The sequence below is a fragment of the Primulina huaijiensis genome, chromosome 8 (genome assembly GCF_012295235.1).
Source record: "Primulina huaijiensis isolate GDHJ02 chromosome 8, ASM1229523v2, whole genome shotgun sequence".
In the NCBI taxonomy this organism is placed as follows: domain Eukaryota; kingdom Viridiplantae; phylum Streptophyta; class Magnoliopsida; order Lamiales; family Gesneriaceae; genus Primulina; species Primulina huaijiensis.
The window spans coordinates 2,794,397-2,806,746 of NC_133313.1; the positions used below are offsets into that span (position 1 = coordinate 2,794,397).

General features: G+C 34.2%; 1 protein-coding gene and 1 pseudogene across 1 annotated transcript; one reads left to right on the forward strand and one right to left on the reverse strand.

The window, feature by feature from the left end:
• Positions 1-3,523: 3,523 nt before the first annotated feature.
• Positions 3,524-7,552, forward strand: LOC140983471 (protein DETOXIFICATION 29-like). The gene is made up of 8 exons (XM_073450535.1): positions 3,524-3,947; positions 4,138-4,679; positions 5,510-5,596; positions 6,256-6,312; positions 6,386-6,624; positions 6,710-6,828; positions 6,957-7,043; positions 7,144-7,552. The coding sequence occupies exons 1-8, from the start codon at positions 3,597-3,599 to the stop codon at positions 7,210-7,212; spliced, it is 1,551 nt and encodes a 516-aa protein (XP_073306636.1). The 5' UTR covers positions 3,524-3,596; the 3' UTR covers positions 7,213-7,552.
• A 665-nt stretch (positions 7,553-8,217) lies between these two features.
• On the reverse strand, positions 8,218-11,554 carry LOC140982501 (uncharacterized; annotated as a pseudogene).
• Positions 11,555-12,350: the final 796 nt, after the last annotated feature.

Sequence of the window (12,350 nt, forward strand, 5' to 3'; positions counted from 1 at the left end):
AAATGATAACACCAAGACACACAAAATATTTACTCTAAGACCTCATGTTTTATAACATAATAATAAAAATACACATAAAACTATTATTTATTTATATTTTTTATCATTTCAAAAATTTGGAAAAAAAATTAAAGGAATATATAACATAAGAAAATATTGGCATGGATGTGTCAAGTTTTATGTTAGTGTGGCAGAATTCAATATATGATTTTCGGGTTCTTCCATGGCAATCCCCCACAGCCCTTCTTTACCATCGACGTCGCGTTGCATCCTTACGTATTCGTGCTCGCCCCATTTAGGACCCCAAGAATTCCTCACTATCCAGTATTTAGTCCCATCTAGAGTCGTCCCGTATCCAACTACGGCCACCCCGTGTTCAAGCTCGGTGCCACAGACGCCCTAAAATCATCGGATGATACACACTTTTATAAAATTTTTGGTCCTGTTGTTGATCTGTAGCGAAATGTTTTATTAGTAATACCTCCGAGTAGAACTGGATATCAGTGCCACCAGCATCGATTGCAACAGATATAGGCTGGTTTGCAGCTGCTTTCATCAGTGCGTTTTCGTTGTTGGATGGTAAGTTTTCGTGCCCATCGATCGTCACCTCGGGTTCATTCATCTGCAAAGTAATAAGATGGAAATCCCAGTTGATTTCTCAATATTTCTGAGAATTTTCAAGAAGAAAAAATGCATTTACTTTGGCTGCATCACAGTTCCCATTTCTAGCTTTGTAAGGATATATATATGTTTTCTGCAGTGAAACCACCGTGTCTTGATGAACTCGTATGCGTCCTCCATGAACCCTTCGCCGCAGCCCGAGTTATCCTTTTCCCGATCACAATCAACCAGTTCTTTCCCGATCACAATGTTGGAGAAAAATTACAAATAACATAAAAGATGAAAATCACAGCGGTGATAATGTGATATTGCCTTAATTTAAACAATAATTTAATATTTTAAAATAAAAATATTCGTCTTAATTTTTTATTAATCACGTTCTCTCCGCTTATATCAAACAAAGATTTATTATCTAAAAATAAAAATAATATTAAAAATAATTTAAATATATTAATATATAATGATACCAAATATTATAAAAATTAATTTAAAAAGCACCCAGGCGACGACAGACGCTATGCGTTAGATAGTCGTCCGTTAATAAAAAAAATTTAGAAGTGTATACAAGTCCGCACGGGATTTTCACAGGCCGAGGTTCTTTACACTAACCGGGTCGAACTAATATTTGACATGGATCTTAGCCCAGCTATCCGTTTTCACAACCGGATCTCTAAATTCCACTCATCAAAGATTATGCAATTAGAGGATTGGGAGGCTTTAACCACTAAGGCATAGTTTGGTACACATGATAATATAAAAATGTGATATATAATATAAAGATAAGTTAATGATAAATAAGACGTAGGATATTATATTTAATGTTTGGTATGATTTTAATACGAGTGATTAAATTTATATATTATATTGTAATAATAAAATTAATCTTATCATAATAAATTTTATAAATCCAAAATTGTTGCTTGAGTTCATATGTCTTATCTGTTCATGCGTCGACAGTGTTTGCATGATTTATTTATTTTTACCTAATTTTATATATTATGTAATATGATAATTGAGCCATTGATTTTGTGAGTCAAGTCAAATATCAATTTTTAAGGTTAATCGAGTGAACGATAAGTTTTAAGATTTGTATATATTGAGGACAAATTAAGTCATTTGTGATGTTTTTATCATTAAATTAAAATTGTCACATCTCATAGAAGAGATATTTTATCCTTGTATAAAATTATTTATCACGGACTCATGATATTATCATGGGCTTTCTAAAAAGATAACAAACGTGAGATAAGTAGGATTATTTATCAATCTCTCTCTTATCTATTATACCAAACTATACCTAAAATTAGATCATATAATTATAAAAATTTCACAATAATATTAGTCATTTGATTACGTGATTATGATGAGTGGACTATATCCGATTCAATAAAATATACAAAATTTAAAAAAAAATCACATCCATATACCTTCATAACTGAAATTGTAGTTTTTTCGTTCATTTGTCGGATTAAAATTTTCTTTATTGAAACTTCAGAAGATAATAATAGATCATAAAAATTATGTTAAGATATTTTATTGAGATTGTCGTGTAATAGAAAAAAAGATTCTAAACGATCACCACCTCCGACAACTTTGAAAGCTACATGGGTAACATCAAACATGTGATGCATATTATATCCTATGTAATTAATAAGTTGGTGTACTTTATGTTATGCAATAATATAATTATTCTATTTCAAAAAATTATTTTATTTTAGCTTTTAAAAAAAAAATATTTTCCATTATTAAAATAATTTTTTGAAAAACTTCTTGAAAATTGAATTATCATGTAAGAGATCAAGTTGTGTTCTTGTTACGGATGCAAATCTAAACATATTTCAAAACAAAATTGAATTCGAAATTTTAAGAATAATATTATATTATTCGAAATTGTTTGGATATGAGCAAAGCTCAAACACATTTAGATATATCCTAAGCCGATTTCTTATAATTCCATTATTTATAAGAGAAAAAATATATATACAAATTTGAAATTCAAACATTAATTTTGAATAAAAAATTACTCCAACGTTATAATAACATTTTACCCATAAATTTAAGGAAAATTGGCCTTCAGTCCTCAGCAGTCGATTTTTTTTGTGTTCAGTTCCTGGATATTTTTTTAGTACCACATTTCTACATGAAGTGTACCACATTTCCACATTAAGTCTACCACATTTTGTATGACATAGTACCACAATTTAGTGGGTAAAGAGTGAACCCAAAGAAATATTTTGATTGAGAATTTTTCACCAACTTCCCCTAAATTTACAACATATGAAATTACATTTTATGTAGAAATTCAAAATAGTACACCCACTAAATATTAATTACATTTTTAATGATACATATACCGACAATAAGTGTCGAGTGCTCTCTCTCCTATGGGAAAATGTATAAAAAATTAATGGCTACAGCTTGCACCTTTTATATACAATGTATATTATTTATTACAAGAGATGGGGGTATATTTTGGTAATTGTATAATATCAATCGGGCAATGCACCAAGACTAAGTCTAAATTAGAGAGAGAACATAACAACATAGATATTTATAAGTCACTTAGTTTATTGGTGATTGTATGATATCTCAGACGGTTTAATGAATTTTTTTTCGTAAAATAGTCAATTTGTTTCATATTTATAATAAAAAAAATAATATTTTTTATGAATTTGGTTGAGTTAAATACTAGTTTCACAATTAAACCGTAAGATTATCTCACGGATTTTTTTTTATATCAATATTAAATATGTAAAAGTATAAAATTTTGTATTGTGTGTATATATAGAAATGGCATATTATCACATTCACGTTTTTGTTGTTGAAAATTTCAATTCCACGAAATCTTGAAATCGATCGACTCACCATGCTAATCATGAGTTACCTGTCAGACTCATTGAATAAGCAGTATAAATACACATTCCGACCAGCACGAGGAACCCATTAGTACATCCTGAGCAAACGTGGAAGCTTCAATGGAGGAAACAGCCAATACAAAGCAGCCGCTTCTCTCTCCAAAAGAAGAAGAGTACGAAGTACTTCCAGTGCTTTCGTCCTACCCGTTGTCCAGCCATTCCTTCGGTTCTTCCTTCGTGGCAGACAGCGATGATATACCTCCGATCGCCGGAATCCACCAGTTCTTCGATGAGTTCCGTGCGGAGTCGAGGAAGCTGTGGTATTTGGCTGCTCCCGCTATCTTCACTTGCATTTGCCAGTACTCACTCGGTGCCATCACGCAAACGTTTGCTGGCCATGTGGGCACACTCGAACTCGCCTCGTTCACCATCGAGAACTCGGTTATTGCCGGTTTGTCTTTCGGCGTCATGGTATGTATAGATTTCTCACTTTTTTGAATTGTTAAACTTGATTCCACTCCGTTTTTAGTTTACTGCGAAAATAAATTCTATAATCAATATTCAGTGTTTAAATCTATAACCTTCAATTTCTAGTTTTTAAGTACTGTATGATATAAAATATAGAAGTATTATTCAATGTTTCGATTGGTAATTTGAACAGCTGGGAATGGGAAGCGCGCTGGAAACGCTTTGTGGGCAGGCGTACGGCGCCGGAAGAATCGACATGCTCGGCGTCTACATGCAGAGATCGTGGGTCATCCTCCTCGCCACAGCGACTTTGCTGATGTTTTTATACATTTTCGCGACCCCGGTCCTGCTACTAATTGGCCAAACGGAGAGCATCTCACTCTACGCCGGGAAGTACGCTCTCTGGATGATTCCTCAGCTCTACGCGTACGCTTTGAATTTTCCGATCGCCAAGTTCTTGCAGTCTCAGAGCAAGATGATGGCGATGGCGTGGATTTCCCTGGTGACCTTAGTCTTGCACATACTATTCAGTTGGTTGCTGATGCTGAAGCTGGGGTACGGGATGGGCGGCGGAGCCCTCGTCCTGAACGCGTCCTGGTGGTTCATAGTGGTGGCGCAGCTGGTTTATATATTCTACGGGAGTTGCGGCAGAGCTTGGTCTGGCTTTTCATGGCAGGCGTTTCATAATCTATGGGGTTTCGTCAGATTGTCTCTCGAATCTGCCGTCATGTTGTGGTGAGTGAGTTTTCAACTCGTTGACTTGGTCAATATAAATATTATGCATTTTTTTATGTGAGCAAAATTGTTTTTTTCCAAAAATAATANCTTTCCTTTTTATAAGAAAGTAGCTTTTGGTATTTTTAAATGATTTTCAGACATATTTTCGTACATGAGCTTTCCCCCCGTCCGATTGCTTTTTGGAAAGTCTGTAGAGCAAAGGAGACTTACAAAATATTATTATATTCGTGAGATTGATTGATTTAATTTATATTTATAAAAAAATAATATATTTGATATAAAAATTAATATTTTTGAAATTGATATATGATCGGAGTAGAGAACCCCAAGAATTTATATCAAATTTTCTCAAATCGATGGTTTATCAAATTTCTTATTTAAGTAATGCACTACTTGATATGGATAATTAATCAACAATAATTGTATAACAAAATGGTGCGTCGTAATTGATGAAAGACATGGGGCAGAATCCTTTCATTTCTAGAAACTGAAAAATCAATTATTATAGACATTATTATAATAATAAATATTTTAACGTTTCAGCTTATTAATAATACCCTCTTCATTATATAAAATAATAATAATAATAATACCCTCTTCCGGTAGACGTGGTTAGATAATGTATATCTTATTGCGTGACGTGAGTTCAAATCTACCTTAAAATAAATTGTCAATTCATTTTAATTTTAAAAAATCGTTTCAAATTTACCATTTTATGCTATGTTCTTAAAGATATTTTTTAAAATTTCGTTTATATGGGTTTTTAATATGATTGTGAAGATAAAAAAAGAATTTAATGAATATTTTATTGATTTGAATGTGGACAGCTTAGAGACGTGGTACTTCATGGCTTTGGTCCTCTTTGCTGGATACTTGAAGAACGCAGAAGTTGCTGTCGATGCTCTGTCAATATGGTAAATATATGTCCCAATATTTTTTTTAAAGTAGATATTTTATAAGTTGATTGTATATATCTTCCTTTTATGGTTGGTTGGATGGACGGACCAAATTTGACGGAGTTATTTCTATTTGAGAAAATGATTTGAAAAATGAAGTTCAAACTTTTGTATTTAGTGAGAGTTTAAAATCCATTAAATTAATTTAACTGATCTATTGAAAACGGAAGGAAGTAAATTTCAAATTTATAGAATTCAAGAAAACTGAATAGGTGATATGTATTTATTTATACGCCTTGTATTCGAGTCTTTTTTTCCCTGATGATGATCTGCCGGATCTTAACGCCACATTGAGATATTGAGGTGTATGATTCAAATATTGTAGAGTAGGTCTCTTTTGAGACAGTCTCACGAATTTTTATCTGTGAGACGGGTCAACCCTATCGATATTCACAATAAAAAGTAATACTCTTAGCATAAAAAATAATATTTTTTCATGGATGACCCAAATAAGAGACTCGTCTCACAAAATATGACTCGTGAGACCGTCTCACACAAGTTTTTGTCAATATTTGTAAGGTTTTAACCTCCCCAAAAAAAAAAAACAATTTAAAATGTAAAATAGATAATTATCTGTTACTTCATGTTTACAGAATAATTTTGACTTTTTGTTGCAGCACAAACATATTGGGGTGGACTGTCATGGTAGCCATTGGCTTCAATGCAGCAATAAGGTAGTCCTGTCTAAAGTTTCATGTTTAATTGTGTGCATTGTCTTGGCTTCATATATACATTGTGTTTTTCCAGCGTAAGGGTGTCTAATGAATTGGGCGCGGCACATCCAAGAACAGCAAAATTCTCGGTGGTGGTGGTGGTGATATCGTCGTTCTTGATCGGCCTCCTCATCTCGATGTTCATCCTCATCTTCCAGAAACAGTACCCTTCCTTATTTTCAAGCAGTGAAGCTGTCAAACAAGTTGTGTACCACCTCACACCATTGCTTGCATTCAGCATTGTCATCAACAATTTTCAGCCTTCCCTCTCAGGTAGTTTAATTCCAGTTTCATATAAATTTTGTTCTTATTTATATCTATATATTGAAGAAAGCATTTTGTGTGTGAATGAATGTAGGCGTGGCTATTGGGGCTGGATGGCAAGCATTGGTTGCCTATGTTAACATTGCATGCTACTATCTCTTTGGTATTCCTTTGGGTCTAATATTTGGGTATGCAATTAACATGGGAGTGCAAGTAAGTAATCCATTATTCTCTCGCGCGCGCGCACACATATATATAGATTTTGTGTATTAAATTATGTATATGTGTTTAAAATATATTTATGCAATTATTGAACACAAGCCCATGTATTGGATTTTCAGGGTATTTGGTATGGAATGATAACAGGAACAACTGTGCAAACAGTAATTCTCTTTTTCATTGTTTATAGAACAAATTGGAATAAAGAGGTATGAACAAATTTAGTGCTTCATTGCACTCACTTGCTTTATTATCCTTATTATCTTTTTATATGATATGGTATAATTAATTTATCTGGATGTGGTTCAGGCATCAGCTGCTGCTCGAAGGATCAAGAATTGGGGAGGGGAATCAGATCCTAAAGGAAACCATGTCTAAAATAATCTTCATTGAAGGATATCTTCAAGATATAATGATTTATGTACTCTGATTTGTTGTGCATCGTCTAGATCAAAAGTTGTTATTTTTCTATACCGGATCGAGACCAAGATTTGTGCACGTCCATGGAGTCAAGGGCGTGTTGCTACCAACATCGATTCAGGATATAATTTTGAAAAGTTCTTAAGCTAGTCAATGATATCGTACGATGGAGAGTTGAGGAATCTGTGACTAGGTCTCGTTTGAGCACGAGCTTTTTGTCCCCTTCACGTTCCATGGGAAGAAATCATACATATTTGTACAAGACTCTGTTTTTGTATCCTATGGAAAAAGTTTATCTTGGGCAAATTGTGTGTGTGTATATATATATAGTTTTGACAAGTTGCATACTTATCATGTCCACCAATGAAATATTATTTATTTATTGGATGTATAGTTTTGACATGTTGCATACTTATCATGTCCACCAATGAAATATTATTTATTTATTGGATGTACAATTTAAATATGTGAGTGACAGATCATATCCAATAAATGAATGATATCTCATTGATGAACAACATATATATACATAATTTTGATTGCTGTAAATCTCAAATGTATACCGATGAGGTGACACTCACCTATTCAATATGTAATTTTTATATGTTTTATCACATCCAACATGTGAATATTAGCTCATCTGTGCTCACATAAATGTGTACGGTGTGTGCTTTGCATCCCCCAAAGCACACCATAATAAGAACATATATTAATTGATTGGTAAAATAAACAATCAAACGAATTATTTTCTCTAATTTTTATATGTTTTATCACATCCAACATGTGAGTATTACTTCATCGATGCTCACATAAATTTGAACGGTGGCTATATAAGTTGATTGGTAGCATAAACAATCAAACGATTTATTTTCTCCCCACTACAGATCCAAGAAAAGCAATCATTTGATTGATTACTCTAAGTCTCTATCAATCCACTTATTTATCTAATTATAGTGTGCTTTTGGGGGATGCTAGAAGTAAGTTTGAGCTTCATGCAAATGGCACAACAATAGGGAGCTGTACCGAAGAAAGAATACAAGATAAAGCATCAGAAATTTACTATACATAACGAGTGGTTCAACTTCGCAGAAAGAGGGCGGCTCCAACCAGACCGATCCACAAAGCTAACACCACCCAGAAGGCCCTGCTTTTCTCGAAACCAATTGGCGGTTTCCACACCAAAAAGTCGGCTAAATAGTCTTTGTTTGATGGAAGTTGATTTGTCGTGGAGCCACTCATTCTTCGGTCTTGGTCCTTGTACTTGTCAGACCAAGTCGCCGCATAACTAATACAATGAACAGAGAGAGAGACAGAGTTAAACTTCATGAGAACTTCATTATATATTGTTTCACTTGAGCTCACTGGATGTGATCGAGATATTGTCGAATAGTTTTAACAAAACTCTCTCGTGTGTAAGCCAAAATTTGGGGAATTCCAACGCATACATGTCGAAGTTGGTTTTGTACTGAGCAACAAATTCACAAAACTAAGAAGTAGGCACCCAAAACCAAGTCAATGAAAAATGAAGGAGAAAGTGCACGAGTTATTCTGAACCAATGACCTCCAGGCTCTGATATTATATTGAAACCACTTTTTCAAAATATCGAGTTTACAAATAGTTTTATACTTCAACAATATGTGAAGCATCCATCTGGAAACGTACAACGATTCGCAAAAATAAGCTCACCTGTCATAACTCGAACCTATTATTGGAATAGTAACCATCTCTTCTTGAGTGATCTTAAGCTTGGGTGCTTGCAATATGTAGCGTAAATTTGCAGCTTGTCGTCAAATGCTGACACTGGGATGAGTCTTTTCTAGCTGCTGATACAAAGAAATGCAATCGGCATGGCGATTCTTGGCCTCGTAAGCCATGGCAAGCCATATTTGTATCTGTACAAATGAATACCACTCAAGCACAGATGATGAATACCAAAAAATATATTTTTGAATAATATAACGAATCTCCAACCTCCCCGCCAAACAAGGTCGACCTGGGGATGATCGTGAGTGCGCCTTCAAGAAACTCGATTGCACGTCTATACATGCCCTTTTCATAAGCTTTTTGACCCAATTGGAACATCAGCTGAGCTGTTTGTCTTCGTTCTGCTCGCTCCCTTGCTACCTATACACCGCATGCCAAAATATTTAATGCTTCCTCAACTAATAGTTTCATCGAGCAAGTGAAAAATGAGCCTTCATCAACACTGAACTTCCTTTTTGAAGAAAGGAAAATATTTCATTTGATGAATAACAAGATTCAAGGGTCCTTCCCATCAACAGCAAACTTCACGGATATCTATACACAAAATGATCTTCAGGACAAGAAGCCGTCTAGCCACCAGTTACAACCTTCATATTTACTCTCATCCGCTATATATTGATTAGAAAAAGCTTTGAAGAGAGATTTGAGATGACACTAGCACTGGGTGCATTTGTAATTCATTATCATTATTACAACTACAGTATAAATTCGTCGGAGTTAAATTTGGAATTCCCATAGTGAAAATCAACCAAACAAACTCATAATTACAACTGACTCAATCCAAATACATCCTAAATAAACAAAAATCAAATGGAAGGAAGTATTAAGATTAGTTAACAAACACTCAACAAAAAATTAACTTATGGACATTATTTTGTGGAGGTAAATGGCATGTTACACCCCTAAGTATACACTTGCACCCAAAAATTAAATTTTGGCACATTACACCCCCTAAACACATATAATTGACACAATGCACTTTAAAGGTGGAATTTTCATCTTAAACTACAAATTAATATGACTTAATTTAAAAAATGAATAAATTTGAATTATCAATCTTATTGTCTACAAACTAAGCAAATTTAACTTAAAATTTAATGAACTAATATTTTCTTGATTAAATTTATTATCGAATGCGTATAATATTCACTTTCTTCTCCATTAATTATTTTTATGTCATCAATTAAAAATATTAAGTTAAAAAATAAGAAATTAAAAAAGTTTATTCAACTCTAATGAATGAACATTATTATAATAAGTATAAAATAATTATCCCACAATCTAGTACATCTTTAAATAACAAGATAAAATAGTTTCAAGTCTTTTTTTTTAAAAAAAATAAAAATTCAGAACAAGTTGGAAAACAATGTTATAAACTACTCATTTTTGTCCTCACATTCTTAAATTAAAAAACTCAGTAAAATGAGATCAAACAGTTTCTTCCCAAAAATTAGAAAAATTTAGCATTACCAGTTTACATGTGAGCTACCCATGCAACTATCATGAAAATCCACTTTCAATCCATCACAAGGAAATCAACTTAAAACCATTACTTTTAGCTTCTCGATCGTGCCCATTTTCAACCCATCATATTCAAAATTTCCGTGATCCAATATATTCAAAGTTCTCTGTTGATCTCCCTCTACTGGTTCGAACTGCTCTATACTGAGTATGGATTTCACAGCTGAGTTTCTATATTCAAAGTTGAGGCCTAGTTTAGAGAGCTCTAAACTATAAATATTTAGGGACATTCCCCCGATTGCTATGTGTAGGCGCAAGCGTCCATTATCCTTTCATACATACCAAGCCAGATCCAAAGATTCAATAACATATTACGAGAACCAGAGCAAACAGCCATTCCTTAGCCAAAAAATAGAACCAAGAGCTAAACTTCGGTAATTGTCATGAAAAAAATGTAAAGAACAAACCTTTTCCAGTTCTTTCTTTACTCTCATCCGCTTCTCTTCTTCAGTCTCTTCCCAACCATTTCTATCGCCGTATTCTACATCAACCTTGTTCTGCAACTCCTCAGCTTTCTTCTCCAGCTCCTTCATCTCCTCAATCTCCTTAACCTTCTTCCTCATCTCCTTCTCCCAATCGAACCCATCATCCTCTCCCAGCTCCTCATCAAGCCCATTCCCGTTGCCATTCTCATCGTCGCTGGAATTCTCGTACTCGACTCCGTTCACCCTCGACTGGTTCGATGTCCTCTTGGTCAAGTGTCGCTCTTTATGATCGAAAACAGATTCCAAGTATGTTGTGGTGACGTATATATCCTTCTTGAAGATGCTCAAAACGGCGTCGGAGGGAAGGAGGCGAGGTCTGAGTTCGGGGACTCGAGGAGGGGATGCGCAGATTTCTAGGAAAGGGGATATGTTGCTGACTACCACGGCCATGGGACGGCGCCGTATTGGTTGAAAGAAACTAAGATATTTGCCAGAAGACTGGAAACGGAGTCGTGCCGTCGGGAGAGATGATGATGGAATAGGAGTGGGGTCTGATGATCGTGAAAGTTGCGGATAATTGTATAATTGAAAATTTTTATTAAATAAATAAGTTAATTTGTGATTTTTAAATTTTGACAAAAACTTGTGTCAGACGGTCTCACGGATCGTATTTTATGAGACAGATCTTTTATTTGGGTCATCCATGAAAAATTATTATTTTTTATGCTAATATTATTACTTTTTATTGTGAATATCGGTAGGGTTGATCCGTCTCACAGATAAAGATTCGTGAGACCGTCTTACAAGAGATATACTCCTAAATTTTTTAAAATTTCACCCATATAACGAATGTCGTGAGTGGTTTATTTGCATATGACCTGACTACATTATCCTTTCCTTGTCAAATAAATTTATATTTATTCTTCTTTTCCATATCATTATTGAGGTATAGAGTTTAAGATAACATCAACAATAGAGTCACAAAACAAATGTAGAAAATCAAACTTGAAGTCCAGCTTGGATTTAAGATATCCGAACTTGTCACCGTGTTTTTGCAAGATTTCAGATGATATTTGAGTCGTGGTATCCGAGAAGACGGTGTCAAAAGGAATGCTTTATTATAGTTGTGTAATGAAGCAATGTGAGTTTTTCTTTTGGTATAAGCCCGAAAGCTTTTGTTTGTTACCAAGTGAAGGTGAAGGTGGATCAATTGGTGACATTGGTATGAGTTACAACAACTACGGTGGTGTGGAAAGGCAACCTGAGGAGGGTGAGGTAATATCTAGCTAGGATGCATGAGACACGAAACAGCAAGTTGGAGACGAATATGTTCATGTTAGTTGGGTTGCTTGTGTGCTTTCCTCCTGGTGCTCATTGTTTTGTTG